This window comes from Polypterus senegalus, chromosome 2, assembly GCF_016835505.1.
Source record: "Polypterus senegalus isolate Bchr_013 chromosome 2, ASM1683550v1, whole genome shotgun sequence".
NCBI lineage: Eukaryota > Metazoa > Chordata > Cladistia > Polypteriformes > Polypteridae > Polypterus > Polypterus senegalus.
The window spans coordinates 69,313,236-69,333,148 of NC_053155.1; the positions used below are offsets into that span (position 1 = coordinate 69,313,236).

The 19,913-nt window shown below is 36.4% G+C and overlaps 1 protein-coding gene across 11 annotated transcripts in view; it reads left to right on the plus strand.

Moving 5' to 3' along the window:
• inpp4aa (inositol polyphosphate-4-phosphatase type I Aa) overlaps nt 1–19,913 on the plus strand; it is a 166,173-nt gene that overhangs the window by 85,099 nt on the left and 61,161 nt on the right. For 6 of the 11 annotated variants that reach the window (XM_039743891.1, XM_039743895.1, XM_039743887.1 and 3 more), the window contains exons 9-14: nt 3,945–4,035; nt 6,770–6,917; nt 7,847–7,977; nt 10,185–10,289; nt 10,590–10,698; nt 12,409–12,426. In XM_039743891.1, the coding sequence (XP_039599825.1) occupies nt 3,945–4,035; nt 6,770–6,917; nt 7,847–7,977; nt 10,185–10,289; nt 10,590–10,698; nt 12,409–12,426 (602 nt within the window). The remainder of the gene's footprint in view (nt 1–3,944; nt 4,036–6,769; nt 6,918–7,846; nt 7,978–10,184; nt 10,290–10,589; nt 10,699–12,408; nt 12,427–19,913) is intronic. The other 5 variants (XM_039743892.1, XM_039743896.1, XM_039743897.1 and 2 more) reach the window with 1 other exon arrangement.

The following is a 19,913-nucleotide window of genomic DNA, read 5'->3' on the forward strand; positions in this document are numbered from 1 at the left end:
CCCTCTCTTCACCCGAAAGTGTCCAAGACATATGGCCGCAAGTCCGACATGACCACAAAGTCGATCATCGACCTGAGGCCTAGGGTGTCCTGGTGCCAAGTGCACATATGAACACCCTTATGCTTGAACATGGTGTTCGTTATGGACAATAACAAAACACCGCTCGGGTTCAGATCGGGGGGGCCATTCCTCCCAATCACGCCCTTCCAGGTCTCACTGTCATTGCCCACGTGAGCATTGAAGTCTCCCAGCAAAACGAGGGAATCCCCAGAAGGTATGCCCTCTAGCAACCCTCCAGAGACTCCAAAAGGGTGGATACTCCAAACTGCTGTTCGGGCATACGCACAAACAACAGTCAGGACCCTTCCCCACCCGGCGGAGGGAGGCCACCCTCTCGCCCACCGGGTAAACCCCAATGCACAGGCTCCAGTCGGGGCAATAAGTATGCCCACACCTGCTCGGCGCCTCTCACCGGGGGCAACTCCAGTGTGGTAGAGAGTCCAGCCCCTCTCAAGGAGATTGGTTCCAGAGTCCAAGCTGTGCCGAGGTGAGTCCACTATATCTAGCCGAACCTCTCACCTCGCAAGCACTAGCTCAGGCTCCTTCCCTTCAGAGAGGTGACATTCCACGTCCCAAGAGCCAGTTTCTGTAGCCGAGGATCAGACCGCCAAGGTCCCGCCGCCACCACCCAACTCACACTGCACCCAACCTCCTTGGCCCCTCCCATAGGTGGTGAGCCCATGGGGAGGAGGACCCACGTTACCTCTTTGGGCTGTGCCCGCCGAGCCCCATGGGTGCAGGCCCGCCACCAGGCCGCCATCGAGCCCCACCTCCAGGCCTGGCTCCAGAGGGGGCCCGTGACCAGCCCGGCAAGGGAAAACGTTGTCCAGTTTTATTTTCATTGGAGGTTTATTGAACCGCTCTTTGTCTCATCCCTCACCTAGGACCAGTTTGCCTTGGTGGTTCTACCAGGCATAAAGCCCCGGACAACATAGCTCCAAGGATCATTGGGACACGCAAACCCCTCCACCACGATAAGGTGACGGTTCAAGGAGGAGATCTTCCGATGGGACTTAAAAAATAATTTCTGATCACAAGTCTGCACGTCTTTTTCACAGAAAGGAACAAAAATGAGCCGTGTATAAGAAACATGGGTTGTTAAAGTTTTGTAAATAGACAACTACTTACTGTTCTATATTGAAATAAAGTGCAATCAATCTTAATAATTGCTATTCATTCCACAAAAATGTGGAACAGACACGGAAGACAGGTGCTGCCTACGTACAAGTTGCACATATATGTTTTTCTTAAATCATATGCTTTTCTAGTCGCTATATTACTGGAAGCTTAAGAAACACTCCCCACTCTCTCACAGTCCTTTTTTTTTTCTTATCAATACAAATACACTTTAACCAAGCAAAGCACTGTGAATGTACTGGCATCTCCTCCTCTACTCACAAGCTCTGTGACTACTGTTACTAACAGCTGTCCAAAGAACTTTACTGCACTCTTTGATTTATTGCAATTGCATTAAATTGTGATTATTACAAATTATTGTGAATCTCTTCTTGTTCCAGCGCCTTTGCGATCCTTTTAAATGATGCAGAAACAGAAGCTTTGTGATGAGAAATGCTGCTCCTTTGTGGAGCACATACATGGATAAGAGCTGGTGTCTTCTGATGTCATAATAAGTGATTCTAATAATATCATTGAACAGTTTTAGAAAAGAAAAGTTGTGAGTATCTTTTTAGGATTCGGTCATTCGTCATATTGCTGCAGCATTGAATTCAGTACAATATCTAGTCTCCACAGACTGTTGGAGTGACCTCATAAGCTTGCTTTATTGTCCAGTATGTTTAAAATACTGAGAGAATCATGTTAAGAATGTTTCCACTTCAGTTTAATCTGGTGTAGCCAAGCAAAGTAGCAGTTGTGTCAGTAACAGTCAATTCTGAAAACTCTTTGTTTGTAGCTCTCATTAATATAATAGAAAGTAGCAGATATGAAAGAGGTTTTCTCAAAGTTTTGTTCCAAATATCAGTTGTGACAAGACACCCATAATTATTTATGGTCTCTAGCTTGTCATATACAATATCCTTTCTCAGTTTTTGCCGTTTTGTACCATGTGCCACAATACAGTTGTCAGATGAGGCAGACTCTCTTTAAACTTAAGACTTTACAATTTTGGCTTTTATGTCAAGGTACTGCTCAGGATGAATGTAGTCCTGCTGTAAAGCCCAATATACTTGCAAACAAAATCAACAAATGTATCCTATACTTCGCTTATACCATTATTTGTTATTTTTCACAGGTTTGGCAAGAATGTCAGTTTAGTTTGATCCTTTACTATTGCACATGTGTGGCGCCTTAAATTTGATGTGCCTGACTTTTGTGTCCACTGCAACTTAGCACATTTATCGCAGCATGCAAGCAGCAGTTGGTTGTCATAACCAGTTTATAACAATTGAAAATAACTGCCAAATGTCAGACTTTGGGTTCTGCAGCCTTGTACTCTCCTCTTTTAATGCTTTTTCCACCGCTGTGGATGTAAGGCTGTATCCAGGCTCTACAGTCTTGAGAAGGCTGCACACGAGACAGTATATGCATGCATGATCACTGCTCTACAAAACAAAGGGACTATGAAAAATTGCTGTAATTTCTGAAAGCTTAATGCAATAACTTTGCTAACCCCCATAAATTAAAAGTCTATACTTCCATCACATCTTGATTGCTTAATTTCAAATCCATTGTGGTGGTATACAGTGAGAAAATTACAAAAATTACATCAATTTCCAAATCCTTATGGACCTAACTGTAAGAGGGGGAACAAAATCGGAGCAGATGAAAGGAGAATGTAGGGGTATTTGTGAAAAAGTTGTCATTAGAGAAGATGATGAAGGGGTAGATTAAGAAGTTAGTCGATCATTAAGACAGGGGGAAATGTGTGATCCCAGGTGGAAAATAAGTTTAGCTTCTTCTCTTTTTCTTTGAAAAGTATACTGAAAAAACACAAACAGAAATATCAGTGTGGCTATGATCAAGGGATGTGAAGCGTTCTACAATAGGCTTTGTGAGGTCTTTGATTTTAATAGCACAAATGTGGTTCCTGTTTCACCTATGTAGATGGCTGGACATTTTCTATAGGAAATGGAGTAAATAATATTTTTAGACTCTAAAGAGGCCTGTTGTTTTATATTGAATTTACCAGAGGGACCAGATCTAGGGGTATTGTTGATGACATATTTGCAAGTGTCACAGAAGCCCCTATTACAACTCAGAAATGTCTTGTGATGAATGTGACTTTCTTCTGTGAAGTGAGCAGTGGATGAAAAAGTTTGCATAGGTTAGGTGTTTGACAGAAGGAGATCAAGGGAGGGCTAGGAAAAAGGCTCTTGTGGAAGGAGCAATTAAGAAACAAATTTATATTTTGTTTTGAATACCTATGGGTTAGGGTTAGGGTGGAATGTGCGGACCAGTGGAAAATGTGTTTCATTGTTGGAGTTCTTGTTAGAGTGGTTGTTATGAGATCTACTTCTGGATTAATTGAGTGCCCTGTCCACGATATAAGAAATAATATTACTCTAATTATATGTTTCATTAAATAAAAAGGTATGAGGTTTTGTTGGCTTTGCTGCCAATACAAAAGAATTCATTTGATGCATTAAATGATTCAGTTTTACTATGTTTATTTTTTTACTGTGTTTATGATGGTGTTGGTGAGCATAGGGAGCTAGGAACATTTTTTTGCCATATTATTACAATTACATCTACATTTTCTGGACTTGCCAAGCACCAAAGTTGCACATTCCTAATCTTAACCAGCCAAACTTTGTGTTTGTGTGAAATGTGCCTGGGTTTTACAAAGATGCTGTTTTATGGCAGCCACGCTAGTCATTTTCTGTTTTAACATTCTCTTTTAAAATAATTTGCATTCTCTGTTTCAGATGGTTCTTCCTGTTGATGAAAGCTTAACAGAATCATTAGGAATTCGAACAAAATATGCATCATTATGCAAAGACACTTTATTGAAATCAGGTATGCCAACTTTCAAAGTATTTATAAGATTACTGATTTATTGTGTGTCCATAACCATTTTAATATGTTAAAAATATATTAGTCTGCCTTATTTAATGATAGTTGTGTTTTATTCTCATGTAACAAAACTGTTTATGAAAGTTGCTTACTTTTACTTCTTATCTGCTTTTACTGGTAAGGGTTGAAGTGGCACTATGTGAAGCTGGATACACTAGGCCACTCAGTACTCAGCAACAGTCTTCAGCTCCCATTGGGGAATTCTCAGCCACTCCTAGGCTAGCAGTGATATAGTATAAGCCCTCCTAAATATTTGAATCATTTCCCAGCTGTCTGTGCCTGATAAACGTCTTCAGACAGGGTAACAAGGTACATCATAATGAAATCTTCAGACCTCAAACATTTCTGTTCATTCAAGGAAGCACCAGTTCCACTCAAAGACCCTCCACATTTTGCTATTCTCCTCACGCTCACCCCATAACAGACAGCAAGCACAACAAAATTGCACAGCCACTGTCTTTTTCAGTCACTGCCCAGTGCCAATGCACATTTTTCAGAACAGGGATGTGGACTAACTAGTAATTCAAAAGAACTGAAAGGACAGATATATATAATTATTAGATTGTGCCCTCATCATAAGGTTAAAATAACCAGTTTGTCTAGACTTTGCCTTGTGTTATTCTGTTCATGGTAATTTATGTTTGTATACACATGCCAGTATTGTTCTTGTATAATCTTTGTGTTATTAATAAACTATTTTGTTTGTCGAATGAGTGTTTTTATGTTAATCTTTGAAAGAAGAGTTAAGTTGTTGTTTTCCCAATAGAGCTCAAAAAGTACAATCCTTTACACAGGACAGTAACTGAGGGAAGCTAACACTGAACACAAGTCCTACTTATTTAACTTCTCTGCTTTCCTTGCCATTAGTGTTTTCAGTTCCCTTGTAGCTGGCTCCACTGCTCTGGTCTTGAATATCCATTACTTTATCGGCACAAAGTCATTAACTGTTTGGATTTTCCATTTTTAATGTCAATGATCTGATTGATAAACCACTGATGTGCATAGAGGTGAATTGTATTTGATATTGACAACATATTTTTAGCATTCTACAAGAGGTCCCTGATCCTTTCTTCTCAAAGAAATATTCCACGTCCCTACAGTTGGCATCCATTGCCAGGGTCTATTATGTATAGATCCATACCACCCATGTATCACTCCTGATAGCCAGCCTTCTCCTTATGTAAAGCCTCTTTAGACTGAAACTAACCAAGCTAAGTTTGGCCTTTTAGTAACAAAGCATTCATAAGAAATATTATATTTTATATAATAAAACCACCAGGGAAGAAAGAGCCAGCTGGGCACCGTCAGAGGTCCTGCACTTGTCATTGTGAGAATACTGGTGCTGCCTAGGGGGGGTCTCTTATGTGTCATGTACATGAGTGAGGAACATTGCATTTTCTCACTAAAGCAGCATCTTTATTAAATTTGAATGGTTGCCTCATCTATTGTCATTTTGGAGCATTTTACATACTGTATACCATATACAACAATATTAATATTTTTACACCCATGTTATGGTTTCAGATATTTGTATTGTATTTTATGTTGTGTTTTATTTTAACCATTGTGGCCTGCAGGGGGCACTCCAGCTTCCCAAACTCGACACAGACAGACACAGGCACAAGATTAGCACAGCACATAAGCACTTTTATTCTTTGGAAAACCCTTCCCAGATTTTTCATACCAGCAAGCACAGTAAAAAAGCAGAGGAATAAACAAAGAAACAAGAACCATAGCACTTTGCCTTCTCTCGCTATGTCTTTCTTCTCTTTCTGTCTCCTCCGGAGCAGTGGCAGTGGGGTTCTTTTATGTAATCCCTGAGAGTACTTCCGGTGTCCCATAGGATTGATCCAGAAGCACTTCTGGGTAAGGTGGGAGCCCAATGTAATAGGACTCAGGAAATCCTATAGCACCCCCTGGTGGCACCTCCGGAAACTGAAAAGGGCTGAGCCACCAAACCCCAATTCCCAGTATGCCCTGTGGGAATCCAAGGTACTGTAGCAACCTGGGGTGGCTGCCACCTTGAGATCTGGGGGAGAGAATGCCCTGAGCATACTCTACACCGGTACTTTCATTTCGGAGGCATCACAATTAGGCAAGAGTGCTGACTGTCTGCCACGTCATTATTGTGAAGTGTATAGCATTCTTTGTCATTAAATAGGAAGTATAATGTATAAAAATAATGATTCTAAACTTCGATATTGCTCTATAAGAGTCTTCCATATCCCAAGAATCATCTTAATTGTTTTAAATTTCAAATGTTATTCTAAACAATTATGCAGGTCTAGGAAATATTTTCAACGCAACCATTAGGAGTCACTACACCCACATTGAGAAATGATACCAAAAACACATCCTACAATGCAAAAACAAGGATTTAGTTTAGTCCTGGTTCACTCTTTACAGTCTCCTTTGCTGTTTTAACATTTGTCAACATTTGACAAGTGTCCAAATCTTCTTAAGCCTTTCATTCTTCTTTATTCTTATTTGCTTGGTCACAAACATACAAATTTTTATTTTTATAGGAAATTTTTAAATTAATTAACAGGACTGAAGTTCAGTTTAATACCTGACTAGTAAAGTTTTTATTTTGCAACATGTTTATAATCTACATTTCCCGATAAACTCCTGTCATTTAAGATATTGCACCCATTCTTTCTTCTGTTTTTTTTCCAAGTTTTTGGTGGTACCATGTCTAGGATGTATCGATTCCCAACAACAGATGGAAACCACCTGCGGGTACTTGAACAAATGGCTGAAAGTGTTCTCTCTCTGAACGTCCCTCGACAGTTTGTAAAACTCCTGCTTGAAGAGGATGCAGCTAGGTAACTACTGATAAATAAATGAAAGACCAAAATTCCAAATTTTGTCCTGTTTATCCCAGTGTGCTTATTGCGCAATTATTTTTCACATGCCGTCTCTAATATTTAAAATGAACTCAGTTCTTGTTTAAAGAACAGAGGTGCATATAACAATAACAATGTAGACTTACTCTAATATATCATCTACTTTTTTGGAAATAAAATGTTTTTTCAGTTTACAAAAACATTTTGTTATTTTACTTGTTTTTTTAGAAACTTACAAATCACACTGTTTAACAAAAGGCAGTTCAAAATGTCCAATTCCTTTCACACTATATAACTGAAGACATGAGATTGTTTTATATATAATCAAAAATAAATAATTTAATAAATATATTCAGTAATTTTCATAGTAAATCAACTTCTTGCATGAGTGTTACTATTACTGACAGGGGTATTTGTAGCCTTCATAAGTACAGTCTGTCAGTCCTCCCATGCCTTGAAAATCAGAGGTCTATTAATGTTTGGTGAGAACATGCAATAGTAAATGTTCTTTAAATATGGGAGAATGCAGTTGGTTAAATTTATTTTTATGCTTCTTTTCATTTTATTTGGTGTTATAAATGAGAGATGTTTAAAGAAGTTAAAATATTTTAGAAGACTGAATTAGGAAAAGAATTACAGTATATTTACTTTAACGTGATGCCTTTTTTGTACTTTAAGTTTTTTATTTCAAAATGGATAAACCAAACAATTTAAAGCTGTTTTTAAAACAACAAAAATTGCAATCTGGTATTGCCTGTGATTTGGGTAATTTTATGTAAATACTCATGTAACATTCAAATTACTCAAATCATTTAATGTCTCATAATAAAAATTACCTAAATATTTGATCTATTGATCATTTACATAATGGAAAAAGATTTAGCCTTTTTTGTTTTTATTTTGAACAGAGTGTGTGAACTCGAAGAACTTGGAGAACTGTCTCCCTGCTGGGAGAGTCTTCGTCGGCAGATTGTTACACAATACCAAACTATCATTTTGAACTATCAAGAAACTCTAACAAATTTACATCAGTACAAAGGTTAGTGGTATACAAAATAGTAACTAGAGCTACAAAAAATATTTTGAATATGCACCAATACACAATGTCTTCAAAATATGAATTCTACATATTTTTTTTAAAGAACTTTGCATTAGCACTTAAGAAGTGGGTTTAGAATTCTGGCCAAGCCACTGTCTATGTGGAGTTTCAGATTACTTTATGCCTGTATGGGTTTTCTTTGGTACTTTGTTTATTAGTCCCCATAGATATGCTTTTTGGTTAACTGATTACTTTAAATCAATCCCATATGAGTGAATGTGAATATGTGCCCTTTGAAGGACTGGCATCCAATCCAGAGTTGGTTCAAACATTACATACAGCGCTCTTCTAATAAACGTATGTGGGTTCAGTAAATTGATGATTGTATTCTGGGAAAGAAAGATTAGTTTTAACTTAGAGACTTTTGATTGTAAAATGATCCTTAATTTTTAGGTTGTGGATAGTTGGTAGACTATTATTACAGAAGTGACCAGATACCAGATAATAAGATGTGATCATCAGAATAATAAAAAAAGCAAAAAAAATATTAAAGAAGTTCTATATACAGTATATCCAAACAATAATAAACTGTAAGTTAAAAATCATATAATGACCTATTAATATGCCCACTACCCAAACACATAACCAACTCTAAAATATAACACACAGAAAAATGTTAAGTTGAAAAATTAGGCTGCTTGTAACAAAGACAATAAAAAAGCTATGATATAAACAAGATACACTGTATTTTTGTTTACCTCTGTAACTATAGTGCTAGAAAATATGCTTTATTTAATCCTCATAAAGTGCCTCAGTCCCATATTTCAAAAACTGTGAAATACGTGGACATAATGGTGAGCATATAAAAATTCAAGCAGAACTGAATAAGAAGATACTAAAATGTTAAAAAGCTAGTTCAGTAGCGACAGGCCTCAATATTAATATTCAAAAGTCAAAGGTTGTTATAAGCTAAAGAGTTCCTTAGCACGGAAGTGCCTACTAGAGGGGCAAATATAATCAAACTCCGGCTATTAAAGAAAACACATAATTTTTATATATAAATAAAAAGATTTAAACAAAAATCAGATTCAAAAAGCACATAGGCACTGCAGGCATCGTGTTCAAAATAGTCAATCCAGACGGAAACAATATCCAAATACATAACCCAGAAGGCAAAGTAAAAAAAAACTGAGCAAGGGTTCAAACTATTCAGAAATCACATAAAGCACAGAATAAACACAAGAGAACTCACCACAGCATTCATGAACCGCAAGGGACCTTGAGTTTTCCTTGGCCTTTAAAGGGCTGAGGGCAGTAATGATAGGCGGTATTGAAGAATTCGGTGTCTGGTTGTATGGCATGAGGTATTTGAAGAAACTCCATCTGATGCATTTTTTTTTTCCTCAAAACTGGGTGCCTGATAGATGTTGTGGTGTGATGGCTAGCCTCCAGGGGGCATTTGTAACTTTTGTTTATTGAGTGTGTGAGAGGGATGCAGGATGCTTAAATAGTAAGTGTAAATTTAGGTACTAGCAATGAGGGTATTTTGAAGAAAGTAGGAAAGGTCTCCTACTTAGTTTACATGCTGAATGCAGACGTAGGTGCAGGTACAGCAGTGATAGCCAGAGTAAGAGGTGCATGAAAGAATTTCTGGGTTTCTCTGGCATTGCAATCTAAAGTTTATGAAAACCGTGTGAGGCAGGAGTATGCACTATTGAGAGTTAGGCATGGTTCAATGAAAGTGGAACATGAAGCAAAGCTGGAAAGAACAGAGATTAGAATGGTAAGGCAGATGTGTGGATTGTCACAGAGTGAGAGGAAGATGAATGCTGAGAATGTTAAGAAAAATACTTTATGTGGAGATGATAGGTTTTATGCTGAAGAGAAATAGACTAAGGTAGTTTGGGTATGTGGAGTGAATGGTTCAATGAAGAGGTGCACCAAGATGAAGATGGAAAGGATCAAATCCAAAGAGAGAGACCAAATAAGACTCGGGAGCAGGTGGTGTCTAGATATTGTGAATAGAATGGGACTCGCCCCAAAGGATGCCAACATCCATGGAGAGTGGAGATTTAAGATTTGAATTCTTCAAGTCTTTACATTATCTGAGTAACTCTTTCGTATTTATTGCTTCTGAATAGTATCCAGAATATTGTCAGTTTATTTACCAATTGGACTGATATTTAAATCTCATTATTGCTTTGCAGGACCATCTTTCAAAGCTAGTAATTTGAAAGCAGAAAAAAAAATGGAATTCATTCCTACAAACCTTCACATACAGAGAATGAGAGTACAAGACGATTCTGGCTCAGGTGTTGAACCTTTACTTGTTTTGCAGTTAACTTCATATTTTAGATATAATTTAGACCATTGAGATTCTCTTCTACATTTACCTGTGACATGTACTTTACATAATTTAAATACATTTTGAAAAATCTGATCTTTTCAGATTTAGAAAATATAAATCAAGTAATCTCAGATAAGACTGTAGTTTAAGTGTGAAAAGTGACTGGTAAGCAATGAAACCAGAATTTGTTTTGAATAGTTCTTTTATCTTATGAAGGAAAATGTAACTTTTGTTTATTTCAGTTTTGTTTTATTTCAATTTACAGATCATACCTATGACATAGTTACTATTGGAGCACCAGCAGCTCATTGCCAAGGCTTTAAAAGTTGTGGGCTTAGGAAGCTTATAAACAAGTTTGAAGAAGCAAAAAAACAGTAAGTTAAAGAGTGTTTTTTTTATTTTGGTTGTGATACTATCTGGGCAGTATGTGTTTCTTTCTTGCACAATCATGCATGGACATTTTTTATTTTGTTTTTAATGATGTCCATCACAAAGTTCTTATGTCAGTATATTTTTGACCTGTTTTTCTTTTGCAACAATACTTTACGTAGTCTTAGAAAATAAATAAACAGATAAGCCATCTTTGGGAATCAAATGTTGTCAATGAGAGCACATTCATTCTGTTATACCCAGATGCTATAAAACTGTCAGGATCTTTCTATGCCATATGTTTAAACAATAGTCTGTTTACTAATATTTATCCCAGGAATGTGTTCTTATAGTAATAATTGACTGATCACTGTATGCAAATATTTTGTATCACTACTCTCTAACATGAGCAGCACTGTGCCACAGTGGCAGAGGTGCTGCCTCACAATAAGGAGACCAGGGTTCATGTCTCAGGTCCTCTGTGTGGGAAGTTTACATGTTCTTCCCGTGTATGCATGGATTTAATCCCACAGTTGAAAGACATGCAGGTTAGGTGAACTGGCAATCCTAAATCCCTAGTGTGTGCTTGGTGGTGTGTGTATGTATGTGTATAAATCCACCACATCAAAATAATGTGAACAATAGTACTTTCAGTCACAGACTGAAATGGTATAGCACCAGTAGTTGAGCAATTAAGAAATAATATATTTCCATTTCTTTTAATAATAAGCCAAGCTTAAATGATTAAATATTAAAGTAAAAAAAAGAACTGGATTATAAATATTATTATTGTTTTATATATTAAATAGTTAAAAGTATATTTTTATTTGCTCATTCATTACTAAGATCACTTACTTTATTCTGCAGTACAGGAAAACTTACCATTGCATATATAATAGCAAATGGACTTTATTATAATATATACAGTTATGTATGGTAACTGCACATTCTTTAAACAATCTCTTTGAAGTGAAAATAATATGCTTTATTTTTAACACGTCAAATGTTACCATGAACATGTCTAATTAAAATCCTGCCGCTAGTGCCTTGTCAAGTCTTGTTAAGTAATTGTGATTACCACCACTTAAATGTCGTCATTCATTGAAATATTACATGTTAAAAATAAAACCAAACAAGCAACCATATTAAACTACTGAAAAAATTTAATTCTCCAAATATTTTAATTTGAAATAGTTTCTACTTTATTACCTCCTTGCATATTTTAAGCTCATAGATTATTCTAGAAGGCAAATTTAATAACAACTTTGTGTTTCACTTTGATGATATGCCTACATTTTGTTTTCTTTTTTTGTCTAAACAGTTAAAACATTTAGTGCAAACATTTTCTTATTATTCAAGGTGACACAGATTATTTATAACATAATTGCTTATTGTTAATTGGTATCAAGGGAAAGTGCATTCTGTATAATTTTCCATATATCAGAACAGCTCTACTTAATTTATTATACAACAGTAAAGTTAGATATCAGTTTTAAGTTTTGTTTATATTTATTCTGTTCTTTCAAAAATATTGATTATTTTATGCCATGCTAAGGCTCCTAATTTGTCATAATTTTGTGTTTAAATGTAAATGTATTGTTCTGCTTTTACTTGTTTTTGTTTGGTTTTAAATTTAATGCTGCTTGAAAATCCTGCTCTTTTGCTAAAGTATATGATTTGATTGCATTTTTATTGCTTTTTTGTTTTCTAATCAGCGTTTATGAGGAGGGTTGGTGAGTTTCTAGTATTTAACATATATATCTTTGTTTGAGATTTAAGTGTCTTGACATTTTTTATATGTATGTGAGTCTGCATGAAAACGTGTCTCATTCTTTTTTTTTTACGTGCAAATTTGCAGTAGTTCTTGACTATGACAGCAGAGTTTTTAATAAAAGTGAATGTGTCCCTAATGTTCCCTTAATCATTTGCAGAATACAAATTAATGTAGCATCTAATATTGTATTCTGCCAGTGAGATCAGTTCTTTAGTATACTGCTCTTCTCTTTAGGTGCTCATGAGTAAAACACAGCTTTTTGTTTAATTTATGCTGTCTGTCTAAAACATTTAAGAATATATTTTATATAACCGATGATGAATAAATACGACTGTTAAGAGCATAAAGATGATTATAGCCGATAACAGTCTAACGTTTTAGATTGTCCATATATAAGAAAACACAACTTAGTTCTTTATGCTGTTTTAAGCAAGTGAGGAAGCTAACTTTGTGTTATGATTAGATATACTTTATTAAACCCTAAGGGGATAGTCAAATGCATACTGCAGCAAAACAGAAAAAAAACACAAAATACACACAGTCTACTAAAAGCGAAATACAGTATACGACAATATAGTAAAAATATATAATCCAGATATACTGTATTATGTTAAAAAATTCCTGTAGTAAATTTACTTCTGTACTGTTTTTCTAATGGCTTTTGGCTGGAGTAAAGGACAGTATAAAGGCAGCAGGCAGAAAAGATCCCTAGAGGTGATTCTTATTGTACCATGGAGTTATGCATCTTAAAAAGCACCCCCTAGTGGGCATGGTGTTCATGGTGGCATCCAATTTTGCCACCATCCTCTATTCCACAACAGTCTTCAGAGTGTTTAGGGTCAGACCTGTAACTGAGCTGACTTTACTGATGAGTTTGTTCAGATGTTTTGCATTACCTCAGCTTAAGTTGTTTCCCCAGACTGGTGAAACATTTCCAGCAGCTTGCTACAACACACTGCACACATCAAAAGACTTGAGTCTTCTCAGAACTTAAAGGTCTTCTCTCCTTTTTATACAGCACTATTGTGTTGTCAGGCCAGTCCAGTTTGCTGTTCAAGGGAGGCAGGATGGTTCGCAGAGGTGCCCTTGTGTTGTAATTAGTACCAGGGGTGTTCAATAATTTTTCTACTTCAGTAGGAAAGAAATACACTTTCCTGCAATGACTTTAGCCCCCTTGAAAAAAAATCTGTTTGACCTTCAAACCAGGACATCACAGCTGCTGTGATGGCTTCATCTCTTGAAAACTGCTGTCTAAGGAGAGATTTCTTCAAAACTCGGAACAGGAAGTAATCTGAGGGAGCCAGGTCAGGACTGTAGGGTTGGATGGTTCAGCTGCTGGCACCCACATTCTCGGATGGCAGCCTGTGATTGACGTGACATGTGAACCAGTGCATTGTCATGAAGAAGCTTACTTGATTCGCATGAGGAATCGCACTGAGCCACAACTGTGCATGGGTAACCTTGAGACCTGTCACAATATGCCCAGACTTGTTTCAACTTCATTGTTACTTTCTTTCATACTCATGATTCTTGGACACACGTGCACTAGTCATCACTCCAATGTTTTTGATCTACACATAATCCTGGAAATTAGGTAACATACAACAGAAAATGTCAACACTTTGCATTATAACTCATGCACAATTATCAGTTTGCTTTGCTTGCTGTTGCTTGACTTCCCCTGCTGTGACTTTAAGATTTAGTTCTGGGAGCCCCCTCTCGCTGCAGCTTTTTCTTACAACCTGTTTGACAATCTGTCAGTCTTTTACCTCTACATGATCTCATTAATCTATTAGGTGGTCCCTTTTTATCTCTCATTCATTAGTGCAATATTTACAATTGCAAGAAATCATGTAATGTTCTATTTTTTATATAACATTGTTTAACTCTCTTTTGCCATTTTCTTGTTCATTTTTCTTTTTACTGTAAGTTTGCTAACTTAATTGCATCCTTATGATGATTATTAGCAATAAGTGGAATAGACAGCAGTGCAAATGATACTGAATACTGAAAGGCTGCAGCTATGCCAATGGCATACTCACTTAAGTGCTCATTAGTAAACAAAAAGAACACCAGGAGAAACAGAAAGAAAATCAACAAAATAATAATTGTAATCTTAAATATCAAGATAAAAAAACACTGCTTCATCCCCATGTAGCATACATACACAATTTCCATTTTCTAATAAAAATGATCAAATCTAGTTATAATTTCTGGATTGACACCAAAACGCAAAACCTAGGAAACCATTTTTAATTGAGAGTGGAATACAATTAAAAGCAGGAATTGTTTGAAACTAAAACCTGCCACATCTTTACCGCACACCACATTTTGCCAAGAATGCAACCCTGACCAAAAGGTTAAGGGATCCTCTATACTGAACAGAACATTTTGTATACGGCTTTAGAAGCTGAAGGAAAACTTTCAGTATAGCTTGGCCTCAGTGCTGCATAATTTGTCTCTTATAACGACATGAGGTACGTAAAAACAGTGCATTTCTCTAGTTAAAACAAATGGTTACTGATTACTAATACTTAACAAACTATTTCATGCTTGCAAGAAATAATCACAAAAGGCTCAAGTTACATATTGATACTTTATGTGCAACAGGAAGTTGTGAGATTGGACAAAAGAACACAAGTGTTTTCTAATTTCAAATGAACTAGTGATATTTCTCTTTGGAACCTGAAAAACCTCAGCACAAAGGATCTTCCCAGCCTATGTAATGACAAGAACAGAGGCAAAAACTAAGAATTACTATAACTCATATTCATATTTAGATTATAGTTAACTGAATGTCTGAGGAGCTGAGCATTTATGACACTTGGCTTTACTATGAACAGAAAATAGTAACTTATATTCCAGGTACATCTTTAGACCTCATGAGTTCTTCAGTTTTTCAGAATAGAGAGCAAAGGCTAAGGTTATCAGACTTAAAGTTCTCCTCCCATCCTTACTAATGCTGCTGTGATCCTGACACCATAGCTTATGCCCCACATGACCATTTGGATCATGAACATTATTTTCAAAGGAATATATTTATAATATTGTGCTCTCCTTAAAATCTTTCACTGAAAGTGAAATAGGTAACCAGTCATACCAGATGTCAAGATTGGTATTGTTTTGTTTATTGTCTTTTGTGTTCTTGTATAAGCATACTGTATATCCATTTTCCCTGATCTTTGTATTATTAATAAATTGTATTGTTTTGTTTCTCAGAAATACAAACACTTTCATTTTTCCTGAAAAAGGGTTTAGAAGCCTAAGCATACTTATTTTATCCTGAAACTAACAACTAGCAGTGACTATTCAGCAGTCATTTATATGATACAGTCATAAACCTCATTTGTTATGTGCCAGAAAATCATAAGAAAATATAAGTTTAATGACAAGAGTAGCAACATCCATGCTCATGCTGAAATTGCTTCCACGAAAAATACTGTATTATGGCCTTGATTACTTGCAAGTGTAATTTCTTTCCTAAAAATATGGAATTCGAGAGGAATGTCCTGTATTGCCAATTACTGCACCTCTCAGCATTTGCATGTTTAAACAATCTGAACTGAAAGGTAAGGACTGGAATAGACGTCACAGTACTCTACAATACTGACCCATACTAATCACTAAAATGTGCTGAGGGAGTTTTGTTAAATTTCAAGTGTCAAAAGGAATTTCACTAAGACCATAATGCTACCTGTTAAAGAATAAGTTTGGTATTTTGCTAGTCAGTTATTTTTTCACAATTAAGGTATATATATTAATTTTCCACAGAAAGTTGCATCCTAAAGTAAAGCAATTTTCATGAATCAAAAAAAATGCCAATGGGAGTAAAGAGTACACTGGTCAATAAGTGAAAGAAAAAACCTCAGCATTTACCAGATACTTCCACTTTGAAGCAGCAAATATTTTGATTTAAGAAAACATACCCTCCACATTTTTGAGACATCCTTGTGATAGTGAAAGGAACTAATTATATTTTTTATAGATTCTTGGAACTTTTTTTCTTGAATTAAGAATACATTTCCTATTCGCCTGTATGCTCACAGGTGTGACTCTGGGTGTAGTTATGACAACCCAACAAGCCCCAACACCAATGTATATTCTACTTAAAATCCTACATTTTCCTTAACAATTATGTTTCTTCAGTTGTTAATACGACAGGGTGAGCTAAAATTAAGTACCACATTTCTCAAGGTCATTGTGCCAGGTAGAGGCAGCCGAGTGGGTTGCAGTGGGTGTCCTTTGATAGGCGATCCCTTATAGTTTTCAGTCGGCAACATGTCTTGGTCCAGTGCACACAGTGCTTTCACTGTTCTTCAAAAACAACAAATCTATCATCACTACGCAGCGCACCTTCCAAACGCCCTTCAGCATTCCTTCTAATGGTGACATCCCAAATCGGAAAACAATTCTTCAGTGGGTGGCTAAATTTAGACAAATGGGTACAACATTGAACAGAAAATCTCCAGGCCATCCTCAGACTCTACAAATGCCTGAAAACATCAAAGCTGTAAGGGCATCAATTTTGCAGTCTCCTAGATGTGCAGTGCGCAAACATGCTTCTGCCTTAGGCATTTCCAACATGTTTTTGAGGAGGATTTTGCATGAGGACCTTAATTTTCATCCATACAAAATGATGGTACTGCAGGAATTCACTGAGAGAGACTGGGGGAGCCATAGAGAGTTTTGCATGATCATTCTACAAACCATTCATCAAGATGCCATCATCATATGCAGTGCCGAGGCACATTTCCATTTGAATGGATGTGTAAATAAGCAAATCTTTCACTATTGGGCTGAAATCAACCCTCGTCAACTTCATCAGAGACCCTTGTAGCGGGCTATCTCAAGTTGAAGGTATGCACACAATGACCTCAAAACCTTGAAGCCCTCAAGGACACTATTCGCCACAAAAAAGCCAATAAAAGAAGATTATATTGCTAATGATGGCCACCACCTTGAAGACATCATTTTTAAAACGCAGTAAAAAAATCTATTTTGTATACAAAATCTTGTGTCGTAATGAAATGTATTTTATCTTGTAGTGTTTTTGTAGAATAAACATTTAAAATGTGGTACTTCTTTTTGGCTCACCCTGTATAATAGTAAACTGGTGCTGCTAAAGTGGCTTGTGTGCAGCCATGCCTTGGATAAAAGAATTAGGAAAATGGATGGACTATTTTTAGCATTGTTATTGTGCTTATGGCAGGGAAAAATATATCCATCCATCTATTATCCAACCCGCTATATCCTAACTACAGGGTCATGGGGGTCTGCTGGAGCCAAACCCAGCCAACACAGGGCGCAAGGCAGGAAACAAACCATAGGCAGGGCGACAGCCCACCACAGGGAAAAATATATGAATAGGTTAATCATTTTCCTAGCATGTGTCACACATTGAAGATTGGTCCACTTTTTAGCACATCACTTTCTACATGTTTCAATCCAGGATATCTTCTTGGGGTGGTGGTGAATTCACACATATCATCCTTCAGTCAGCTGAGCCAGTGTTTCTTTGGGTGTCTGCTTGGCTGCCCTTCCTACAGGCCAAGGTACAAGGCTGTCTTTGCCATTTACTGGTCGTTGCCTTGGAAAAAATGCCCATACCTTTTGGGATTTACAATTCTATTTGAATAGAAGATATTAAGGACAGCATTTTTTAATAATAATAATAATAATAATGTTTGTTTGCAGTGTGGATCAATGGTAGCACTGCTTTCTGACATTGAAGGATCTGTGGTCCGTTTGTGTGTGTGGAGTTTGCATGTTCTTCCTAGATGCTCAGGTTTCCTTCCACATTCCAAACACATGATAGTTAGGTGGACCGGAATTGCTAAAGTTTGTGTGTTCTAAACCTGTGATAGACCGGCATCCCATCCAGGAATTGCACCTGCCTTGCCTCCAGTGTTTGCTGGGAAAGGCTTCTGGATAAGTAGGTTAGGAAGATGGAGGGATAGATAAAAGGATGCCTCTGTTCTTTTCAGTTCTTCTCAAATGATTACATATTATGTGCCTGCACGATATTCCCTCTCACCAAAGCACAAACGTCTTATCTATCTAGCGACACTTGGCAATCTTTGTGACATAAAGAGATAAGTTTTTATGTAGTGGAAGATTTAAAATCAGTCATAAGTATGCCTTTTTGTTATTATAGCCTGATTGTCCACAGAACAGAGACATCAATTCACGTCTGTGTGTAAACATTCAATAATGTCAACAACGGTGCTAGTTGATGACTTTCTGAGATAAACCCATGCTCCTAGGACCATGTACCCTCTTCCCTGTTCTTTAGGCTGGAGTGTAGATTCTCCATGGGGCTGAAACATCACTGTGGAGAAAGATGAACGGGATAGCTGGTGAAATGACACTCACAGCCGGTCACCTTTAAAAATGGCTGAATCTCACAAAAATAGTTCGCTTTTTGCATTTTTACCTTCTTAAAATAACATTGCCATGCTGCATGCATTTATAATATTCAAATGCAGATTAATTCCTGATAACATTTTTTGGCTTAGAAAAGGATGTATTTGATTGGTTTTACGCCTTTTTCATGTATCTGTGTACCTTTTAGCCCTATTGTAAGCTGCAGGAACAGACAAGGTTATTTTCAAAATTTAAGCAGTTCACATAATTAGGAATCATAGTTACATAACGATTTAAAGATCTCTTCAAATACAATTTATCTGGTCATTGAGTCATGTCTTATTATACAGGATAATTAATACTGTAAAAATAAAGATCCAGTCATATTTTTATATTGTTGGTATATTCCAATATTTATCAAAAAAATAAAAAATTGACACAAAAGTTCATTCATCTAGAACACAAAAATAAAAATTAGTTTTGAAAGATATAAAGCATAGGAGAGCATTGAACAACCTCGATTCCAATCCAATCGTTGTGTTGCAAATGTTTCCATTATGAAATTTTAGAAGAAATCAAATGTTCATTAACTTGTACCCAACTTGGATAGACATGAAGAACAATATTACTCTAATTCCTCTTTATAGGTTTATTCTATGCACCAGTTACCATTAATTACTCCCTAATAGGAATTCTGATGGTTGACCTTTCTCTTAGTATATGAGACTAGCGCAGATGCTTGAAGGCTGAGATGTTTTGTGCCCTTAGAAGACTATCAAAATTCTTTCATCCATAAAATATAATATGTGGAATGCATTCTGTTCAATATTGGGACCTTATATTATCAAACCATTTATTTTATTTTGCACAAGTTAGAGAGTTTAGAGATAAGATCAATGGTCCTGTTCCAACATTTTAGAAGGTTCAATACAATTTCCATTTTTCATAACTTCATAACTATGGAAACAGAAAATCCAAATATCTTCATAAAAGGATTTGTAGCCTTGAAAGATTTTATACATCTATTAATGACATTCGCATAAAGTCCTTTTGTTAATTCATACAATCTCAGTCAGAAGTGTT